Source organism: Chamaea fasciata, unplaced genomic scaffold (assembly GCF_029207755.1).
Source record: "Chamaea fasciata isolate MVZ Bird 193981 ecotype frontalis unplaced genomic scaffold, bChaFas1.0.hap1 SCAF_2, whole genome shotgun sequence".
NCBI lineage: Eukaryota > Metazoa > Chordata > Aves > Passeriformes > Sylviidae > Chamaea > Chamaea fasciata.
This window is the reverse complement of record NW_027094087.1, coordinates 665,305-687,911: the sequence shown is the minus strand read 5'-3', so window position 1 is coordinate 687,911 and position 22,607 is coordinate 665,305. Positions and strand designations below refer to the sequence as shown.

The window sequence follows — 22,607 nt, the reverse complement described above, 5'->3', positions numbered from 1 at the left end:
CCATTGCCCTCTGTGATTGTACATCACAGTGTTTTATTGAAGCCTGCTTTTTTCTGCTCCTGTGCTTTGTCAGGGATCCGATACCTGAAGTGGATTCCACGTGACGTTTTAAAAAGGGATCTGTGCTTGGATTTGGGATATTGCGGTGTTACCTTCGATTTTTGTTGTTGGCTCCACAGCTCCTTGCAGAGAGCAGTCAAGTATGAAATACCCACTGACCTATTTATCTGTGTCCTTGTTGATTGCAGGCAGTTTGCTGGCCGGGCAGATCAGCCCCAGGATTTCTGCTGGATGCTTTATTTCTAGGACACAGATTGTGTGTGTGGCCCTGAGGCAGTGCAGCCCCCTCTCAGCAGGGTCACAGTGCCAGGGGGCACGCAGCACCTGTGGGCACATCCCTTCTCCAGGAATGCAGCATCTGCTTGTATAGGATCATGCTGGTGTCCTCATCTTCCTCCCTAGCAATTCTTCATCAGCTGTCAGGGCACCAAAGGGTAGATTCTATTTTTTGTATCAGGCAAATGATATTGTGTATTTTCAGAATATGAGAGACGTGTTAGATTTCTTTTTTTTATTTAAGGAAGCTTTCCTGGTGCCTTGGTGCTGACTGGGAGGTCTGGAGGAGCAAAGCAGGGCGGGCTGTGTTTCTGGGAGTTGACCTCCCTGGAGTGTCTGCCAGAGCTCCTGTTAAATCTGACATCTCTCACAGCTCTTTCATCATCTGGAACTCCCCTGCACATGCTGAGCTTGGGGCTGGAGCTGCAAATCAGCTCTGTGGCCGTGGTTACTTCACTGTGTTTGCTTAACAGGTTATTCTGGAAGTGACCTTGGGTTTTGTGTCTGTGACTGATGTGGGAGCTGCCATCCTGGGCACGATGGATGCTCTCCCCGTGGAACTGCCTTTGCAGAGCCACAAGTTCTGTTCCTTTCATCTCTTACTGCTTTTCCTGGCTCTGGGTTCTCCCCTGCTAACGCAGCCTGCATCAGCTGGGCTGAGGAGGATTAGCTCTGGCTCTGTCTGGGGCCCCACAGCAGGTTTTCCTTTCTGCCTAAAGGGGTCAGTGGGGTCTGTCTCCCTTCCCCACGAGGGGTTCTGCCTGCCCACTCTGCCCCCCTTGGTGCAGGGATAAAAGCTGGGAGCACAGCTTGGATCTGCCCCAGACCATCAGGAAGGTATTCTGCTGTTAGAAGGGGATCTGGGAATGGGAGCAGTACCCAGGTCGGTTTGAGCTTTCCCCACAATTCACTCCTTGCAGTGTGGGGCAGAGTCTGTGAGGTTTAGGCTTTGCCTGCCCCTGTACTTTGGGGACTTTCAGCACGGGGGATAACGTGAAGCACATCAATCACCATGCAGAATGGACAAAGACTGGAAAAGAAAGTGCCCCCCTGCTTGGAAGGGGTGAATGTGTCTCTTAGAGAGGAAGCACACGTGGGTGTTTTAGGGAGTTTGTTATTTTGTCGCTCAGAGAGCAGCCAGAGGCTGGAGTTACTAACACACAGGCTAAATCAGTGCTGTAAAACTGAAACGAACTTCTACTGCCCTGTACGAACAGCCACTGTTTCTTATTCTGTCCGTGTCCATCACAGGCCCCCTTGGGCTGAGTAATTTGGATTTCAGACCCAGATGAGGCCGCCCTAATTCCTTCAGGGTCATTTTCACGAGGCTGACAGCTGGTTTCGGATCTCCTGTAGCCCCGTTCTCATTCCGTGCTCGATTTAACAATCCCGGGGCACTTCCTGCAGCAGCCACTGGAGGGGTTTGGGATGCGGGTTCATTTGTCATCCCGAATTCCCCATCGGCGGTGCTGCCTCGCCCTCTGGCGGCCGCGCCGGGGCTGGACCCGCAGGAGGCGAGGCCGGTTTTCCCCATTTCCCCATGGAAATGCATCCCTCGTTCCCGGCGTCCCAGGGAATTTCCTTGTTCACTGTTTCAGAGCTAACCAGGGTTCCTCTGCCGGGAAGAAAAAAGTACGCACTCACCTGATTTACTGCGGATTTATCGGTGAAATGTCACCCTAAATAAGAATTTAATCTGGGACACCATTCCCTAACAACTCTTGTCAAAAATGGTGCATTTAATGACAGCGGCGTGTTCTGTTGTCATTCCCTGGCAGCATTTGGATTAGGGCAGCTGCTGTTGAACTGCCCAGGCAGGTGATATTGGGGTGTTTTTGAAGCTTAGGCACTCAAGTGCAGGATTCCTGGATTGTATTTTGTGTTAGCAGGGTGCACACTTTGTGCTGCAGCTCAGCTGGCAGAGCTTGGCTCGGGAGATTTATTCCCACGGCACTGAAAGAAATACATAAATCGTCATAAAAAAAATCCGTAGCCTGGCAGCAAGAAGGGGGCTTTAGGAGAGGTACCACACCTTGTGGAAGTCTCATTAAAACCTTGAGTTACACCAGCCCTGCAAACTGGAAGCAGCAGCCGTGGGAAATTCTGGCCAAGTGCTGGGCTGGTGCCGAAGCTTTCCATGACCCTCCAGGCCTTGAAGCCCCAGCAGCTTTGCTCCAGTGATGGAAGACTTCCTTCTATTGTGCTGGTTGTAGCCACAAGTGGGAGTTATTTAATGGGCTTTGGTCACGCTGTCACAGGTACGACACTGCTGGGGCAGCCTGGGGCTCCTGGGACCTCCCTCTGTGCTGGGGCCACGGGGATTTGACCCCCTTTTCCTGCTGCTTTTTTTTTTGGATTTCCCCTTCTCATTCCTCGGAAGGCAGCAAATGGCAGTGGGCAGGAAGCAGGAAAGCAGCACGTTCTCCTGGCGGAGCTAAATCAGGGCTGCCAGGGCAGAAAGCAGGTGATGGAACGGTCCTGACAGAAGTGGGACGGGAACCGGGAGGTATTAACGGGCAGGAACGTGCAGCTTTATTGCTCTGATTGCTTTTAACCAGCAGCACACAAACCTGCTCACATCCCTGCTGGCCAGAGACAGCAGGAACAGCCCGAGCACACGTGCTGTGTGTCTGCTCCGGTGAAAGGCTCCTGTCTGCTGGCTAAAAGTGCAGGAAGCAGGTTTAATGGGGCCTTGACATGCAGGAAAAGAAAAAGGGGTGGCTTAGAAGTCATATGAGCAAATATCAATACCTTGGTTTGGGGTGAGAAACAGCTGCAAGGTGCATTTCACACGGCTGGAGAGGGGAAATGAATTGCAGAGGAAAAACACGGCCTGCCCCCCACTAGTGAAGGCACATGGCACTTCTTTGCTCTGGTTTTTTGAATGGACACCTTGAGAATTCCTTTGGGCACGTTAATAGGGAGAGCGGAAAGCTGATGGTGAGATCTGATAAAATCTGGGCAAGGCTCAGAAAATTGAACTTCTTACAGAAAAAAACACTTCTTCCAACAGATTCTGTGTTGCCAAACAGCCCCTCCAGGCACATCTTTTTCCAAGGTAAACCCTCTCTCTTCAGAAGAGGGGCCTGAGTTCTGAGCTACCTTTCATGTTCTTTCCATTTCATCAGTGCCCACCTTGGCTCCATCCCGGTGTGCAGGGTATGTTCTGAAGTTATTTCCAGATTTCTGAATTCTGGCTTTTCCGGGTTCTCTCTGGACAGAACAAGGTGGGAAATCTTGCACAGTCACGCAAATTATTTTTAATAACGGGGTCCAAAAGCTTGCAGGAACAGCAGCTGAACTTTGGGTCCTGACTCATAAAAATGTCTGAAACTGGGTTTGTTTCCTCAGCAAAGAGAGTGTCAGGCCAGAGATGCAGGCAGTGGAATCCCCGTGTCCCACGTGAGCTGGCCAGCACCAGCACACCACAGTTTCCACGTGAAACCCCCGGGGTGGAAAGCTCCTTGGCCCTGCTCACCAGCCAGGCAGTGAATGCTGGCTGTCAGAATTTCAATGTGACATTTCAGCCTTATCTCTGAACGATCGCTTGCCAGTGAAGGATGTCTGCTCACAACCTGTTTGTTTTTACCCCTGTCCTTAAACCCGTGCTGCAAACCCTCCTGGGAGGTCACTGGGTGCCTCTGGCACAAGCTCGTGTTGGAACGTGCTCGTGTTCCATGGGAGCTGCAGCAGGCTCTGTGGGTTTTGGGGGATCGTGGCCGTGTTCTCACCCCCGTGTCGCTCCCTGCAGGGCTCTCCCTGTGCAGTGACCCCGACAGCTCGGCCGAGGCCGCCCCGGAGGAGGTGGAGGCGCAGGACCTGGAGTCGTCGGACGAGGCCGAGAAGATGAGCAAGGTGAGGAGGTTTAGTTTGCACCTGACAGGGAGGGCAGCCAGACCACAGCTCCTTTCCTGGGTTTGCTTTGTGTTCCTGGATGATCCTGGACGGAACAAGGCACGGCTTTGGTCACCCGCTGCCTCTCCAGCAAGATTTGTGCCCCTTTTTCCAGGGTGGGTTCACATCTTGGGTACCTTGTGATGTTCTCCACACAGCTTGTGAAGGGGCTGGTTTATCACCTCCATCCCCAGAGCAGCTCCACTAAACCATGTGGATCTTCAGGATATCTTACTCCTTCCTGATCGCTAGGCTCAGGACTGATGTATTAAACTGTATTTCCCTAAAGCAGCAGCATCGCTCACGTTCGGGTTTCTGACTGCAAACCAATCAAGGCCAATCTGCCTCAAACTGAAGCAGAACTCTCCAGTTACAGCTGAGAGCTCGCGCAAATGTTGCTAATTGCCATCGTCGATTAAGGGACAGTGGTTGGTGGTGACAGTGGGTGATGGTTGGTGGCTTCTGAGGCACAGTCCAGCAAGATTATTTTGATTGCTTTTAGGTGTTTGTGACACAGGTGGATGCTGAGAGTTTACAGCTATTTTTCTTCACAGTTAACGATCTAATGAGATCTCAGTTTGTTGGGGTTTTCTCTCCTGTTTTAACCGAGCTGTGTGGTAGTGAGCTCTGGGCTGGTCCCTTGCTGCTCTGCTGCAGAGAAAGGAAGGAAAAGACCTTGGCCTCTTGTTTCCTGATCCCTTGTGTCACTCTGGCCTGGAGTTCTGTCCTTGACAGCCAGACCGTGGAAGTCAGATACGGGCAAACATGAAATGCTCTCAGAGAGGGTGATTACTCATGCAGTTTGTTTCCAGGTTTTATTGAGGAGCTTTTTCTTGTAAGTACAAATAATTTCTTCTTCAGTCAGTGGACGTGTTTGTTGACACGTTGGGAGTTTTAACTGTAAATTTCTTCTGTAGTAAGTGAAGATGTTTGTTGATACTTCGGGATTTTTAACTGTAAATTTCTTCTTTAGTAAATTGAAGTGTTTGTTGATGGTTCGGGATTTTTAATTGTCAGTTTCTTCTTTAGTAAGTGGAAGTGTTTGTTGATGGTTCGGGATTTTTAACTGTCAATTTCTTCTTTAGTAAATGGAAGTGTTTGTTGATGGTTCGGGATTTTTAACTGTAAATTTCTTCTTTAGTAAATGGAAGTGTTTGTTGATGGTTCGGGATTTTTAACTGTCAATTTCTTCTTTAGTAAGTGGAGGTGTGTGTTGATGTTTTGGGATTTCTGACTGTAAATATGTGGGATTTTCATATGCCCTGAGCAGAGCCTGTTCTGTCAAAGGGAGCTGTGGCAGGGCATCGAGCACAGCGCGTGGCTGCTGGGGAATCAGTGCTCTCCGTGGGTTTTCCAGGGCTTGCTTTTCCCGAGCTGTGCCCCAGGCTGGGGGGTTTTGCCCCTTGTCTGGTGGACGCTCAGAGCTGTAATTGCCTGCAGAAGGCGTAAGGATTACCCGATTAGCTCTGCAGCTCAGCAGATTTAGTCAAACTGAGAAATGGGCGTTAGCAGCTTTAATGCTTAATATTCCATCCTGGAGGAGTAACTCCCAGCTCCAAGGAGCCCTGGTTTCCAGCGGGAGGAGCTTCTGCCTGTCTGCAGTGAAATGTTGACATCACTGAGTGTTTCCTTTTGAGATACAGAAATATGTCTCTGTATTTGTGGGGGGTGAAGAGGAGTCAGGCTATTCTCTTTTTTTTTTTTTTTTCCCTGTTTCAAACTGCTTGAAATGTTCTCCCACAAATAAAGGACAACGTACCTATGGAATATATCTAACCTACTCAGTTTGGCAGTCTCAGGGGTGCTGCTGTCCCTGCCCTACACTCAGTGCCTTCCTTGCTGACTGTAGAAACCCCCAAATTATTCTGCAACACCTGTAGAAAATTCCAGGATATGGTAGTGGGGAAGAAAAAAAGCTCAGCTGAGGCTTTTTCCTAATCCCTTGTCTTTTCTGTGTGCTTGGGAAAGCTGATGTGCATGGGAAGGAAGGATTCTTGCAATGGGGAGTCACGTGGCGAGGAGAAAAACGAAGGTGTTTTCCTGTCCATGCACTCCCACACCTTCCCCTGCTCCTGGGATTATGGCCCAGCAGATTAAGGTGGTGTCCTCAGGGCTGTTTCACAGGGGTTAGTTATTTCTGGACGGGCAAGGGGAAGGCTCTGCCCTCCTGCCAGGTTCCCCTTTATCCTATCCATCCCCTTCATCCCATCCTCAGCTCCAGCCGTGGACGGTGGAGCTCAGGGGAGACTTCCCTTATTTTTCTGCCCTTTTGGCTACAGCAGGGCAGGAGCACACTCCCGTCCGTTCACTGCTGGTCAGCAGGGGAGCGTTCCCATTTTTCCAGCATCACAGCTCCCCAGCTAAGTGCAGAGCTCCCCTCCCTCCAGCACAGAGGCAGCCTTAGGGGCTGGAGATGCCAAAATAGCCCCTGGGGTGTCTTGTGCCGGTCCTGGGGCAGGGCTCCGTCCATGCCCAGGGAGCACTGCACACAGGGATAGCTCCCTGGCTCTCCAGCCAGCAAAGAGATCCCAGGGCAGCATAAATGATTCATGGCAAGAGGAGAGGAGCGAGGTGCTCGCAGCCCGCGTTCGTCTGCTCTCGTAGCACAGGCTTTGGGTGAGGTAAGAGGGGGAAATCCCACCAAAAGCTGGCCTTGGTCCCTTCTGCCTTTGCCAGGCAGGTGCAGGGGGCTGTGTGACACTGTGGGAGGCACTGGGATGTGTCCCCTCTCCTCTTTCTCCTCTGTCACTTCCCCCAGCCCAGCATGTGTGGGTGTGTGTTTCCTTAGGAGTGCTGCTTTTGCTTCTTAATCTGCAGAAGCTTCCAAGCTGTGGTGGTGCTGAAGGATTTGGAGGTGCAGCAGGAGCTCTGAGGATTCCTCCCTTTTCTGAGGAGCTTGTCTTCTGTATATCCTAAAGGCCTGGTAATGCAGAGCTTTGCTCTCCAGAGTAATGATTCCGTTGCACAGAATAAGGGAAGATGAGGTGTCTGTGGCTGTTCTGGTAGAATATTGGGAGCCCTTCTCCGAGGTGGGCTGAGGTGTCAGTGGTGTGGGATAGCTGCTGTTCTCCGGACTCGCTCCCTATCTGATTTCACCCTCTTATCTCTTGGGGTGACATCTGTGTGAAGGGTGGCGAGCCAGGTGCTTTCCAGGTGCAGCCCGTTTCTTTCAGCCGTGCAACTGGCCCTGCCCGAGGTTTTCTACAAGGTGTTTTTGCTCTGGGGTGGACTTCTGGCTTTCCTTTCTGTCCCTATTTCATGTAGGAGGCGAGGGGAGGGGAGAGCAGGGAGGGAGAAGAGTGGGGGAAAGGCAAGCCTGCTCTCTGCCACCTTTTCAGGCTTGTTTTCATCTAGCACGGAATTTCATGCCGTTTATGGAATGGGGGGCATGTCCCTCTGTTAGCCTCTGTTCAACAGAACATCAGAAACATTTCACACCACAGTCAGTTCTTCAATGGTCACTTGCCCCTGTGGTGACCTGGTTATTTTGGCCTTGCCAATATTTAGGTTCCAAGGGGGCACCCCGAAAACTGGCTATGTGGGTTCCTGATGTTGCAGCTTGCCAGAGGCTAATACAGGTGCTGTACTGAGTCTCAAAATCAGTCCTGGTGTATTTTCTTTTCCTGTCGCGGTCCTTTGAGTTTAATTGGGGATGCGTTGTAAGAAGTGTCAGCAGTTCGAATGGCTGCAGGGCGCCGCTTTCTCCCTGTTCCTAATTGCAGCCGTGTGCCTGTGGCAGGGAAGGCCAATTACCTGGCAGCAGCGGGCCTGGGGGAGCGTGGTTGATGGCTCTGTGTGTGCACGCCTGTGCCACTTGAAGGGATTTTTTTTCCAAGAAAAGTAGGTCGGCTGCTCTCTGCAGCATTACTCGAGACCGGCATAAGTCTCCAAACCTTCAGTGTGTTGCAGGAGACGTGAAAGGATTAAAAGGGGGGATTTGCGGGGTCGGTTTCCCAGCGGCAGGAGCGGCTCTTTTTAAGTTCCTTTCATTCTGCGCCGTGTCCCTTGCGCCGTTTGGTATTCCCGGGCTCCGCTCAGCCACAGGCAGCGCACACGGAACATTCCCGATATTCCCCGGCTGCCCTCACTCCGCTGCATTCCGGAGCTGCCTCCCAGAGCAGCGCCCGGCTCTGGCCTCGCCCGGCTCGGGATCCCGCGGATGCGGTGAGCACATGGCACGGGAGGGGAGGTGGGCACTGCCCCGCCCTGCCCCGCTCACACCCACGGGGAGCAGCTCGGGGTGCCCGGGAGGAGCGGGGGGATAACCCGGGGTGCCTGGGATGCGCTGGGGGAGCAGTTTGGGGTGCCTGGGATGCGCTGGGGGAGCAGCTCGGGGTGCCCGGGAGGAGCGGGGGGATAACCCGGGGTGCCTGGGAGGGGCGGAGAGCAGTTTGAGGTGTCTGGGAGGAGCAGGGGGAGCAGCTCGGGGTGCCTGGGAGGAGCAGTCTGAGGCGCCTGGGAGGAGCGGGGGGACACCCCGAGGTGCCTGGGAGGGGCGGGGAGCCGCCCGGAGCCCCGGGATGTGCAGCCGCGGGGCCGCGCTGCCCGCCCGGTGACAGCCCCGCCGCCGCTCCGGCGATGTCGGCGCTCTGGAGGGGGAACCGAAAGCTGCGGAGCGAGAGCGCGGGCAGGGACGGCGACTCCCTGTTCCGAATGCTGTACCTGGTGAGCGGAGCCGGCACTCAGGGGATCGCCGTGCCGGGGAATGGGCAGGTTCCGAGCCCCGGCTGAGCTGGGGGCCGTGTGCCCTGCGGAGGCTCTTTGTTGCGGCGCTGGAAGGATGCAGTCAGCCTTGCTTTGTTTGGGCGGGCGCTGCTGCGGGGAGCGTGCTGCCCGGAGTGCGCCGTGCTGTTCAGGGCCAGCTGCCCGGTGCCCGGGCACCTGCATGTCTTTGCGTGGCAGGGAAATGGCTTTCAACAGCCAGAGCTGCTCGCTGTGGGCAGCAGCCCCGCGGTTGTGAATGTCCTTGGTCCTCCTCCATGGAGAGGATGTGAGCTGGGCTCCTCTGCTGAGCCCCTTGCCGAGGAGGGGTGAATGTTGGGCAACTCCAGTTCCAGTTGTGGCAGCCCTCGGTCATTTTCAGCTTGTTTGAAGGGGTTGCCTGCGGGATTGTGCCTCAAGTGTCGCGCTGTAATTCCAAAGAAATCCTGATTCAGTGCTGTCATTGTCACTGCTGCCAGAGCTGGTGCAGGGAGATAAAAGGATCTGTTTCTCTTCCACACCTTCCCTACTCTATCCACTCTCTGTGGGAGAATGGGGACAGAGAGGTTTTCATGAAATCTGCTTGAGAGTTTTCACGAGAACAGCTGTGCCCCGGAGCCCCCTCTGTGCAATGTGTGTCTGCTTTGTGTCTGGAAATGGATTTTTTAAAAGGAATACCGGGTAGACAGGATTGTGGTGGGGATGAGGCACAGCAGCTGTTGCAGGTGGAGTCATGCATTTCAGTTCTAGGAGAGAAACAGCAATGTTTTTATTGATATGGACTGATAAGGTAACCAAGTTTGCTGCTCAGTATGATGGTGGTTTAACAAGGCTTGATGGTGAGGCTCACTTGGTTGTTTGCTGCAGCCTCCCATTGAGGGATGAGGGTCAGAAAGGACCCTCCGAACTGCTAAACTCGGAGGGATTTAGGTGCAGCTGGATCTGCTCTAGTCCAGACTCGGTCAGTGGTTTATGTCTGAAGGATTATATTTCATAATTATTATAAAGCCAATGTCTCCTATCCCTTGGCTAAGAACACAAAGTTCTCATCGCTTCCCAGGGCTCTGTGGTGGCCAGGAGCCCCGAGCCTTGAGGAGACACCTTGGGACACCTTCCCACCCAGGTGTGGTCACACAGCACAGCTGTTCCGTGGACGGGCACGAGAACAGGCCTGTGAACAGGACTGTGTCCCCGGGTGTGGGGTGTGTGGCATGAGGAGATGTGGGGCAGGGCAGTGGGAAGGCAGCCTGGCCGTGGCTGCAGCCCTGGAGCGCTTTATTGAGCGTGCACGAGTGGAGATACGGCTTTGGGAAGTCCTCCACACTTCCTTCCTGCCATCTGGGTGTAGCTGCTCCCGCTGGGGCACACCACATGCCTGTGGGAGTTATTTCAACCTCAGTGCTGAGCTGGTGTTTCACACCCCGAGCAGATTTTCGCTCTCTCTTTCTGGGTGACCCATCTTTCCCTGCAGGAGCGTGCTCAGGATGGGAGCATCTGCAGGAGGGCAGGCAGGAACTGCTTAAAACACTTGGTTTATTTTGGGGTTTGATTCCAGATCGTGCTTTAGGCATTAGAACTGGGTTTATTTGTACGTTTGGATCTTGAAGCAAGACACCACTGGACACGTCTGCCTCAAGTAGTGCTGACAAAGCCAGTCCCTGCCTGTGCTGGGATTATTGTATCTGGGCTTCAGTTCTCTGGGCCTTCCCAGCAGAGCAGGAGGCTTGGGAAGGTGTTTTAAAGGCTTTCACCTACTGCCCCTGGTGGATTTGGGGCTGTTGGGATCAAGGTCACACCTGCTGAAATCTGATGCAGATCTGATCTAATCTAAAGCTTTGGGTGTGCTTTAGGCTTAAAAGCGCAGCGAGTATGGGTAGAACCTTGCTGAGAAATAGCAGGAATTATTGAATAATTAAGACTAATGAATCTCCAATCTCAGTGAATGGCAGGAGCAGGGTGAGTTGGAGATGGACTGCTCCAACTCACTGCTTCCTCCTCACTGCCCTCAACTTGCAACATTTCTCCTTTCTTCCACGTCGGAGTTAAACCTCAGAAACGGAAGGTGGATATTTTCCCCGTAATGAATTGTGTCCAAAAGGCGTTTTCGTACAGACAGGCAGTTACGATGAGTTCCTGGCTTACACCTGTGTCCTGAAGAAAATGATCCTTTGTGTAATGAGCATCTTTGCTCATGTGCTGTGCAGTGGGACCTCAGGGGAGCATTTGCAGCCCTAAGAGACCTCTAAGGGAAGGGGGTGGAAATCCTTCCTTGTCCTAATGTGGACTGTAGGTGCATGGAGAGGAAATAGCTCTGTGTGAGCAGACTGCATGGTTTAGAAAACGTGGAGATCACAACTTCCAGTGGGTGGGAGTGAAGTGGTGTCCCAGGGGCAGAGCTTTGTCTCCAAACTGCAAGGTGGGGATGGGCTTTATTTTCTCTCTTTCTTTTTTTCCCCTCCTCTGCCCTCTGTGCGTTTCTCTGGTTGAACAGGCTGATTCTGGGTCAGTTGTTCCACAGAATTACACACGTTGGAGGACACCTCTGAGACCATGGAGTCCAAGCTGTGCCAAATCCCCACCTTGTCCCCAGCCCAGAGCACTGAGTGCCACGTCCAGGAATTCCTTGGGATCCTCCAGGGATGGGCACTCCAAACCTCCCTGGGCAGCCCCTGCCAGTGCCTGCCCACCCTTTCCATGGGGAAATTCCTGAACTGGGGAGGGGGGGCTGTAAGAGGCAGTGCTGGGAAATGCCGGAGCCTGGATTGAGATCCCCTGGCAGGATTATCAGGTGTGGTCACTGGAGCTGCCCTTTTCCCTCCAGGTCTCTGGGAGGGATGGGGACAGCCCACGGCTGCCTTGGCAATCCCGGAAGCCTGGGGCTGTCGTCACTGACACCAGAGACTATTCCTGCTCCAAACTCTTCAGGGTAATGAAAGATGTGAGGAAATGATCTAACACAAGGGGGTGAAGTGAGGATAACTGCCTTTTTATATAGGCAGCTGATTAAATATTAAAGCAAGCAGCGAGATGGAGCAGCCCTGGGAGGCGGCACTTACGGGGAAGAAGTTCACCCTGCCAGGCACATTTCCAGACGCAGCCTGGGGACGGAGCTGCTTTCCCAAAGGGCTCGTGCCTGGAGCCTGCAGGGCCTTTAGCTGGGCAGCTCTGCTTCCCCAAAGCCCAGTGTGAGGGGTTTGTGCAGAGCTGTGCACAGCCCTGCTGCAGCCCCGCCTGGGGAGCTGCCAGGGGGCCGGGCTCTGTGTTTTGTTTGCACAGGCACTTTTGGTTCCCAATTCTTGGGCCCCTCTGTGAGTTCGTCAACGTTAAGTGCTGGACGAGCCTGTTTTAATTAAAATCCACGTGTCTGAAACCAGGAATGGAGTTGAACAGCACTTCAATTAATTTGAGTTCTGCAGCTCTTTGGTTTTTTTTTTCTTTCCCTTTATTCCCCAGTCACAGAGAGACAGGATAGACACTTGTGCTGCCTGTTGAAAAAATCCCCAAGCTGCAGCTCCTCCTCAGCCCCCTGCTTCCTCTGGCTCTGACTTCCAATATTACCACTGCTCTTTCCTCTCCCTTCTCTCCCAAGAGCACAGAGCAGGTCGCAGCTTTCTGTCGCAGCCTGCATGAAATGAACCCCTCTGACTGCAGTGCTCCCCCCCAGGACTGTGCAGGGCCCCAGCTGAGCACCATGAGGCAGCTCACGGACGCTGACAAGCTGAGGAAGGTCATCTGTGAGCTCCTGGAGACCGAGCGCACCTACGTCAAGGTGAGAGACCATCACCTTTCTCCTCTGCTGGTGAACTTGCCTTCAGTTCTGCACTCTGGGCCTGAAATATAACCTAACTCACTGAAAGGAGGCATTTCCAAATGGCCCTTTTCGTTCTGGGGTGGCTTAGCTGGTGTGCAGTGAGTGCTCGCTGAGATCCGGCGTTGATTTTGTAGCTAGAAACGTTTAAACGTTTCCTTTTCCTCCCTGAAACTGTGTGAGATCCAGCTGTTTTGTGTTGTGTGTGAAGAGGAAAAATTCTCAGATTGTTTTGGGAGGATTTTTAAATTCTTAAAGTTCTTAAAATTTGAGGATTTTTGGAAAAATTGTCAGAATATTGTGGATGGTTGCTGTAAATATCCAGAGGCAGTCTGAGAGCCCAACACGGGAATCTTTTCCTGATTTTTTTAGGACTTAAATTGTCTGATGGAGAGATACCTGAAGCCTCTACAAAAAGAAACCTTCCTCACACCAGATGAGGTACGTTGACCTTTGCTTGTCTTTTTTTGCCGGAGAGCTTCTGCCTGCCCCTCCACTCTGCCCGCCCAGCTGGGCTTGTGTGTCTGAAATTAATTCCACTGAATTCCAGTCCTTTCAAATAATGGATTAAGTAGAGCATCGAGGTGCTGCTCAGTCATGTCTGCAGCTCGTTTTTTCCTGACATCACGTTGATTATGCAGCTGGACTGAGAATTGCTGCAGGTCTAGAAAACACAGTTCAGCCTCAAAGCGATATTTTCAGCATTCTGCTTTTTTTTTTTTTCCTCCTTTTATTAGCTGGATGTTCTCTTTGGGAATCTGACTGAAATGGTAGCGTTCCAGGTAGAGTTCTTGAAAACTCTGGAAGATGGAGTAAGGCTGGTTCCAGACCTGGAAAAGCTTGAAAAGGTTGAGCAATTCAAGGTAATAATTGTTTACTTTCACATATGAAAAACACATTATTTGCATTGTCTCATTGTTTAAATTTTGAGGAGACCTTCAAGTCTTCATGGTATTTTTCTGACTGTTGCCACTGTTGGTGTAAAAACCTGCATCTGCTTCCATTTAAGATGGATTTTCTGCATTTTCAGATGATGCTGGTGCCACTGAAAAATTATCCTGCTGCAATTGTAGTTTATGCTACATTTAGCCATACAGAGCACCAGAAACCATGTGCTTTTTGGTTCTATTCTTGCCCTTCTGCCAGATTTCTTGCCTTGAGCTGTCAGGAAATGCTAGAAATGGAAAGTTACATAAAACCTTCGTCCTGACAAGTCTCATGTTCAGGAGCCCTCTGGGGCTACAGATCGGAACAATACATGGAATTTCGTGTTTCCACACTCAGTCCACGGTGGCAGATACTTCTGCCTTTCAGCAGGTGTGCATCTTCACAGGTAGAAATGTAACCTGCAGCTCCGTGAGCTTCATTTGAAACCCAGGGAAGCGTGGGAACACATTCCACTTTGTGTCTAATGCAGTGGTGCTGGTCGTGGAGGCGTGGCAAGGAGATGACAGAATGTTTTTCCTTTGGGGAATTCCACTCTGGCTCTGAGCACCACTCACCTTGGTAAAGGACAGGATGAGAATAAATAACAATAATAATAATAATAATAATAATAATAATAATAATAATAATAATAATAATAATAGTTCCTCTGGCCCCTGTGTGCTCTGAGCTGGAAGAGAGGAGTGCCAGTGAAGGGTCCTTCCAGAGAAAACTCCATCTCCTGGGTGCTGCTGCTTCCAGCTCTTCCCAGGAGAACTGCACCAGGCTCCCTTTCAGTTCTGCCCCTGGGCCCTGTGTGAAAGCAGCTGGGTGTGAAACGTGGGGCTCTGTGGTTTCAGTTCTGCACTTTGCTTCCCCCTCTCCCACTCGCTGTCCGCAGGCTGCCCACGTGTGTCTCAGCCCCTCAGGGAGTGCTGTCTGGTTCCCAGGACATTTTGGGATTGTGGCTGACCCTGCACACACCGCCCCATTTCCGAGCTGTGAGGGATGAGTGTTGCCTGCAGTTCCTCAGTGCCCCGATCCACTGCAGGGCTGAGGTCACTGAGGGTTTAAGTGCAGCTCTGGAGCTGGGTGCCCAGTCCCTGTGGAGTTAGTGCTGCCTCCAGGATGGGACTGGGCTGGTGATGCTAAAACTGCATTGTCCTGTCCTCCAAGAGCTGGGTGGAAGCTCCGGATGACCTGGCTGAAGGCAAAGTAACTAACTGTCACTTTGTACTGATGCTTTTTCCTCTTTGAATCCCAGAAAGTGCTGTTCTCCCTGGGTGGATCCTTCCTGTACTACGCCGACAGGTTCAAGCTGTACAGTGCCTTCTGTGCCAGCCACACAAAAGTCCCCAAAGTCCTGGTCAAAGGTAAGAGCCCTTCCCAGAGCCCTCACAGCCACATGTTGGCTGTGGTCAGCGCACCCCAAACCTCTCAGGGCAGGAGTGGGGGCACGCAGGTGCCTGGCTGCTCTCCAGGAGCCTTTGGAGTAGGGAGTTAAGTCTGGAGAGGCTCTGTGCCGTGGGGGTTGTGGGAGCAGCCCCTGGTGACCCCTGAGCAGCGCATTGGAGCACCTGGCTCACCCTGCTCGCAGTTCTTCTCTCCCCACATTTTGGTTATTCTCCCTTGCTGCTTTTGGTTTGCTTTCGGTCACCCGGGAAGGTTTCCTGAATGGAATCACATCGTGGCTCTGTGCTGATGGCTCACTGCGTGCTCTGGAACCAGGAGCGCTGGCTCTGTAGTGACCTCTGCATCCTCCTGGAGTTTGTGCCAGCAAGCCTTGCTGGTGGCAGTCCCATGGAAGCCCCAGCCAAGGCGGTGGAGCACTGGCAGCCAGGAGGAGAGGATCAGCCTGGGAGAATGTTTTATGGGAGCTGGTGAAATGTTTTAGCCCTCTCTCCTTCCTCTTGCCTTCATTCCAGTTCGCCTGAGAAGTTTCCATGGGACAACTCCCAGCAGGGCTTGGCTTGCGGAGCTGGAGATAAAAGCCCTGTGGTCTGGCTCCTGGGCCAGCTTGCCTCCCAGGGATGTTTTCCCCTGTGGAAGTGTAAATCTCCTGGAGTCACCAGCGCTTCGTGAGGTTCCTTTTTGGCCAAGACATTAAACAAACAAATGATTCCAGCTGTAGCAGCAGTGCCAGTTAGGGAGGAACTCTTGTTTTTCAAACATCTCGATGTCTGACAGTCAGAAAATTTGATTGTTTTTGTTTTGTTTCTTGGTTGGTTTGGAGGTTGTGGTTTTTAGGGTTGGTTTTGTTTGTTTTTTTTTCTGTGCACTTTTCATTTTTTTTCATTTCAGCTTGTAAACTTCTATTCCCTGTGCTGCAAAGAATACTTGGCAGCTCTGTGGAATACATAAATAAATGATTTGTTGCTAGTCACATCCATGCTTTCTTTTGGCATTACTCTATTGGACCCTAATGTTAAGGCTGTAGACTAGGTAGATCTGGTTATTTTGTTTTTCTTTCCACTGCTGACTGTATTTATAAATGAGAAAGTGTTGTGCTTGAATTATGGCACAAACTGAACTTAAAATCCTATTCCAGAGATAAATCTCTTCAAAAGCCTGGGAGTGTATTTCAGGTGTCACTTGGCGTCCTCAGCTGAGGTGCAGGTGCCTTTTGCACTTGAAACTCGAGTTGCTTTATGGAAATCAGGTGACTGCCTGCAAAAAACCCCCAACCCCGGCAGGGGACACGACTCCAATAAAAGCAATTGTGTGGAATTGCTCCTGCACTGAATAATTTGTATGTCTATAAATACCACCCTCCTCCTTCCCTCCCTCCTTATGCTCCAGTGGAGGGAGCAACGGAGAAAACGGCAATTCTATAAATGCCTAGCAGTCAGGTAGAAAAAGATGATGGCAATCAGGTGTCCAGTCTGCCTGTGCTCCCAAAATCTGGTGCATTAGCCTCAGTTTGCTGCTCCTGCTTCTCTCCAGCTCCGGATGGCTGTGGTGACTCAGTGCTGCATTTTAAGGTTTAATGAGGTAACAAGAGCCAGCCTTGCCAAAGTTGTGGGTGCACCATGGCTTAGAAGCAGTGACTTCTCACAAATGTCCAATTTGAGACTTTGCTTAGAGGGAACAGATGATTAAAACAGTTTGTGCTGCTCTAAAATAGTTGCCAGGCCAGAAGAACTTAGTGCTGTCTGCAGCTCCTCCCCAGAGGCAGCTCCAATCTCGGCTCCCTGGGACAGGGACAGCGCCCAGGGCACGGCTGGAGCTGGCCCAGGGGGGGATTAGGTTGGGTTTAGGAAAAGGTTCTTCCCCCAGAGGGTGCTGAGCACTGCCCAGGCTCCTCGGGGAATGGGCACAGCCCCAGGAGGGTTTGGACAGCGCTGCCAGGGGGGCCCAGGGTGGGATTGTTGGGGGGTCTGTGCAGGGTGGGAGGATTGTTGGGGGGTCTGTGCAGGTCCAGGAGCTGCACTGGGTGGTCCTTGTGGGGCCCTTCCCACTCAGGGAATTCGATCATGGATAGTCAAAGTAAAAATTGCCCGTGCTGGAGGTGGATGCCTGCTGTGAAATCCTAAATAGCACATCCAGGGAGAGTGTCAGTGACTCAAATCCTGCAGGGCGGAAATCTAATTCTGCAGGCCCAAGAAATCTGCACTTCCTTCCAAAATGTCTCCGGATAAACCAATTTAAACCTGGAGAAGTTGCTTTCTCAGGGCAGCAGGGATGATTTCTCATTGATCCCCTGGCTTCCTTTGAACCTTGCAGCCAAGACAGACACTGCTTTCAAGGCGTTCCTGGATGCCCAGAACCCGCGGCGGCAGCACTCCTCCACCCTGGAGTCTTACCTCATCAAACCCATCCAGAGGATACTCAAATACCCCCTCCTGCTCAAGGAGCTCTTCGCTCTCACTGACGTGGACAGTGAGGAGCATTATCACCTTGATGGTAAGGACTTGACCCCGGTGGTCTCTGGTTCACCTCTGCTCTTGAGCCTTCTCCCTTCCCTTCCTCTCAGAGGGTTAAAATCCCCTTTTGCTCATCCCCCGTCTCTCTTCCAGTGGCCATCAAAACAATGAACAAAGTTGCCAGCCACATCAATGAGATGCAGAAAATCCATGAAGAGTATGGGGCAGTGTTTGACCAACTCATAGCGGAACAAACAGGGGAGAAAAAAGAGGTAAAAATCAGATGTAGAGAGGAAAGGGCTCTTACTGCGGTGCCAGTATTTACCTTTCCTGCTGTGCCATTAAAGTAGACCCTGGTGCAAACAGATAAATCCCAGCTCAGTTCAAGAGCTGAACTGAATTGAGGCTTCACTGTGGGGAGGGTGGAAGGATGGGATTTCATCCCCCTGAACTGGGGGTGGCCCTCACTTTGTCACTCTGGGGGACCATAAGGACAAAGGTCTGCTTGCTGCGTCTCCCAGCAGTTTTGGGAGCTCCTGTCTTAGTCCCTTCCCAGCAGTGCGGTGTCCACAGAGGAGCCCCTGGGCAAAGTCAAGAGCCACAGCAGCTGTGGGGAGGGGGATGCTTCGACCACTGCACCTGATGCAGTCTCTAAACTTTACCCCAAACTGCATGTGTGCTGAAATATTCCAACAAAAGACAGAGAAACTGGTAGGGGAAAAATGGACAAAGGGGAACAAAAGGCAAAGAAAACACCTGGTTTTGACCCTGACTTCCAAGAGCTGAGGTTAACTTACCCTAATTTATGCTCATTAATTAGGGGCTTACATGCCTCTGTTTGCAGTCAGCTGATGAAATACTCCAGGAGTTTGCTGGGGGGAGTTTTGTTCAGGACTAGACTTCGTGCACGTTTTCTTGAGCTAAAAACTCACCTCGGACTCCTTGAGCTGATTAAAAGCCTCGGTGGTTGGCGTTGGCAGGTGGCCGACCTTTCCATGGGGGACCTGCTCTTGCATAACACAGTGATCTGGCTGAACCCTCCTGCCTCCCTGGGCAAGTGGAAGAAGGAACCTGAGCTGGCAGCGTTCGGTTTGTATCCCAGGACTTTTATTTCACATGCCTTCAAGCATATGTTGAATGCAGACATTGAGAGTAACTGAGCATGGCCTTCCCCAGGGCTGGGACTCAAACAAGGGCTTGTTTGATGGGCTCCATCTCTGGGGACATCCCAAATTCCAGAATTCCTGTGTCACCTGCTCCAGGGGACCCTGCCTTGGTAGGGGGGTGGGACTGGGTGATCTCCAGAGGTCCCTTCCAAGCCCAGCTATCCCAGGGTTTCGTGATTCTGTGACTCCATAGCTTTTGTCTGTGCCTTTCTCCTCCAGTGTTCAAAACTGCCGTGGTCCTTGTGTACAAGGATGGCTCCAAACAGAAGAAGAAACTCGTAAGTGTGTGGGGGCTGTTTGGGCGATGCTGTGGGCATTTCTGGGGCTGTGATGGAGTTTTGCTTTCCACGAAGCCCTGGAGCTGGGATGTGCCCTGGCATGTGTGCTCCCTGGTGTCTGAGGGGCTGGCTGGGCACAGCAGGCGTTCCTTTATCCTTGGTTGCCATGCTTGCCGCATCCATTCCCTGCAGTGGAGTGGATGGTCCTGGATGAAGATGGCACTGGGGTGTGCGCCTTGGCTTAGATTCTTTGGTCAGTGCGTGTGAGTGTCCGACAGCTAATTGATGTCTGTCACCTCACACAGTGCCCTGGGTGCTGTGTGCCACCAAACGAGTGCTGGCTGCTCTCAGCTGCATCACGAGTGGCTCAGGGATCCCACTAGAGTTTGGGATTCCAAGGTAAAGCTGAGAGTGCTCCAGTGGGGGCATGGTCCATAGCGATACAGGGAAACCAGTGATCCCTAGCCATGGCATAAAGCAGAGAGGGATTCCATGTGCCTCGTGGGGAAAGGCAGCTGGCACGGGGTGACTTCAGAGTGACACGCAAAACTCCAGTGTGTGTGTGTGTGTGTGTGTGTGTGCCCCCAGGGCTGGGCTGGGTGACTTTGGAGGGCATTGCTAGGAGCTGATGGGCCCTGGGGCTGCTCTGGTCCAGATTTCAGCAAGCTCTCCACAGAGAGGCCCCTCAGGGAGGTGCTGGGCTGGGAAAACCAGGATTGCAGCAGGTCTGCAGCTGGGAGCCCTCAGCACAGGGCTCAGGACTGTGCCTGCCCCGCGGTGTCTCGTTTCCTGACAGCATTTGGAATTCTTCCAGGGAGGATCACACAGAGCCTCCATCTATGAGGACTGGGATCCGTTCCGGTTCCGCCACATGATCCCTCTGGAGGCGCTGCAGGTGCGGGCCCTGGCCAGCGCAGGTAATGTGCCCTCAGCTGGGACCTGCCAGCCTTGGAGGCCGTGCCCTTCGCTGGGCAGGCAGTAAAGGCTTTGGGGTTACACGCGAGGGTAGACTTGACGTTCTGCTTGGTTTTCCCTTCAGATGCAGAGACCAATTCTGTGTGCGAGATTGTCCACGTGAAATCTGAGTCTGAGGGCAGGCCAGAAAGGACATTTCACCTCTGCTGTAGGTAAGGGTTTCCCTGTTTTCCGTGGCAGCTGCATCCCTGCTTGCCCCTGCCTTTCCTTCGAGGCAATCTGGGAGCAGCCAGTTAGGGACAGTGGGGAGAGGGTGTTAAACCTTACTTCTGCAAGGCAGGATTTTGTACAATCTCTGAAAATAAAGGCAGGTAGCTCGATCAGCTTTGCACCTTTCTGGGAAAAGCCCTATTGCACTTTTCCAGTTAAACTGCAGCACCGGATCTTTCTGGCAGGCGTTGCGTTCAGCTGCTTCCCTTTGTGGCGCCAGGTCCCAACCTCTGCACTTGGGACCTTCAATGGGTCTGCCTTTCCTCTAATGAACGCCCACTGTTGTGGTGGTGGTGGTTGCCCTGGCGTGTTTTTAGGGTGCAAGTGGAGAACTTGGAGCACAAGTTCATCAGGATCCAACAGGGCTGATGCCAAGCCAGTTCCTACTCGTAGGACGAGCTGGGGGAGCTGTGCAGCTGTGGGCTGTGTTTGCTGGGACAGATTGAGCACCACAGGTCACTGGGTGTGTATCGGACACAGCCAGGTGTGGGTGGCACTGCAGGGAAAGGAAACCTCCAGAGGGCTGAAGGACTGAGTGTTTTGTTAATGACCTGGGTAGTGCTTTCCTTGGATGCCCACTGCGGTGACCGTGGGTTTAGCTTTGCTTTGAAAATGCTGAGTTCAGTGGAGTCTTCTCCTGGGAAGCGCCTGCCAGTCGATGTGCACGGTCTTAAATCACAGAACTGGCCATTGTTCACCTCGTTTGCAGCCAGCTCTTAGCAGTTCCCAAGGGGTAACTCTGCCTTTTGTATTCCCACCTCTTTTTCAGCTCTCCAGAGCACAGGAAGGACTTCCTGAAGGCGGTGCACTCCATCCTGCGGGACAAGCACAGAAGACAGCTCCTTAAAACCGAAAGCTTGCCCTCGTCCCAGCAATATGTTCCTTTTGGTGGGAAAAGATTGTGTGCTCTAAAAGGTGCAAGGCCAGCCATGAACAGGGCAGGTACTGTAGGGCTACAGACTTTCAAGATCCCAGTAACCCCAGCACCGTTGTAGGACACGTGGTGGTGTGTGTCACTTGTGTATTAGGGTTAGCATTCTGTCCTGTGTGTGTAAAAACTGCTGGTTTTCCATGCTTCACTTCCTTGAGAGCCTTAAATTGCCTCTATTTCCCTTGCTTTGCACTCGAGGCTCAGCCCCAGAGCACTGCTGCTGGCATGGAAGGGAAATGGGATTCCTGGCAGTACCTATTGGCTGTGCACTTTAACCTGAGCTGGGGTTCAGCTGAACAGAAGCTGTGCGATTCTTAAAAGCGTGTGCAGGATTTTGAGGTGACCCGAGCACTTTGGAACTGAAATGCACAAGGGAAAACAGCTCCCCTGAGCTTGGTTTGAAGGGGCAGCTGTGGGTGTCCTCCACCTGAGCCTTTTCAGCTCCATTGCTAAAGGGCTCGTGCTCCTCCTTCCCACATTTGGAGAAGCCTGCACTTGGTACTCTTTATTTTTGTAGTGGCCTGTCCTAAACCGTGGATTTTCCTTTTCAGTTCAGGCAAAAGCAGTGAGAAAATCCCAGGGAAAAGCAGGTTTTCATTTTCAGAACTCTAGATGCTGGAGGGAAGAAACATTTGCTCCCAGCTGCAAAGTCCACGGCCCCGCTGCGTGTTTTGTTCTGGTCTGTGGTTTATGGCTTGTTCTGCTCATTAGATCCAGCCCTGTAGGCAAGCAGGGTTTCTGTTCCTCCTCTGACCAGGGCAGGCCAGACCAGCACCAGCTGAGCCCAGCTTCTCCCTCGGGGTGCTGCTGGCCCTGGCTGCTGCAGGTGCCGGACCCCCTCTCAGTTTGGCTCCGTGGGGCTTTTGCCTGATGAATTCTGCAGGGATTCAAACCCCACCTTGGTGTCCAGACCTCTCCCTGCAGATACAATTTGGAACTGCTGAGCCCTTGTACTTAATGCACCTTGTGAGGCTCAGGGACATTAAAACGTGACCTCAGCCCCGTGGCAGAGCTGGATAAATTCACCCTGCAGGTGCTGCTGAGTGCAGGGGAGCAAACTCCAGCCGCAGAGCTCTGTGTGTGCCCCCGAAGCACCGTGGTGCCTGCTGCAGGATTTGCCCCTGCTTGGGAAGATGTCCTGACACAGAAGATGGGAATTTGCTCATTGGGCCAGTCGCTGAGTAGATGCCGAGCAAGGAACCTGTGATAGCTCTTCTGGGTTGGGGGATTGGTTTTTCCCTCGCCCAGTGGGGAGGAAGCGAGGAAGGGAGAAGCAGACCTCGGACAGGGCACGTAATTCCCTGTAAATAGCGCAGCACCTTCGGCGCTGAGGTGTAGCCACAGGGAAGGCTGCGGTGCCGCTCTGAGCCCAGACAGATTTCCCTCGGCAAGGCGTGAAGCCGTTGGATTTTGTGGGGCTGCGAGCGAGGAGCTGAGCTGGGCAGAGGCCCGTGGTGCTGGCTGCCCGCCCGGGCTCAGGAGGAGCAGCTGAGCGCGGTTGGACGTGAGCACGGCCGCAGG

The 22,607-nt window shown here is 52.5% G+C and overlaps 1 protein-coding gene across 1 annotated transcript in view; it reads left to right on the top strand.

The window, feature by feature from the left end:
- The window catches only part of TIAM1 (TIAM Rac1 associated GEF 1), a 133,113-nt gene that overhangs the window by 107,249 nt on the left and 3,257 nt on the right, over positions 1-22,607 (top strand). Inside the window, exons 16-27 of the mRNA XM_066207232.1 lie at positions 4,088-4,191; positions 12,521-12,700; positions 13,112-13,180; positions 13,477-13,602; positions 14,928-15,036; positions 17,387-17,566; positions 17,680-17,798; positions 18,507-18,615; positions 18,912-18,970; positions 19,785-19,887; positions 20,010-20,097; positions 20,925-21,097. Coding sequence (XP_066063329.1) covers positions 4,088-4,191; positions 12,521-12,700; positions 13,112-13,180; positions 13,477-13,602; positions 14,928-15,036; positions 17,387-17,566; positions 17,680-17,798; positions 18,507-18,615; positions 18,912-18,970; positions 19,785-19,887; positions 20,010-20,097; positions 20,925-21,097 — 1,419 coding nt within the window. The remainder of the gene's footprint in view (positions 1-4,087; positions 4,192-12,520; positions 12,701-13,111; positions 13,181-13,476; positions 13,603-14,927; positions 15,037-17,386; positions 17,567-17,679; positions 17,799-18,506; positions 18,616-18,911; positions 18,971-19,784; positions 19,888-20,009; positions 20,098-20,924; positions 21,098-22,607) is intronic.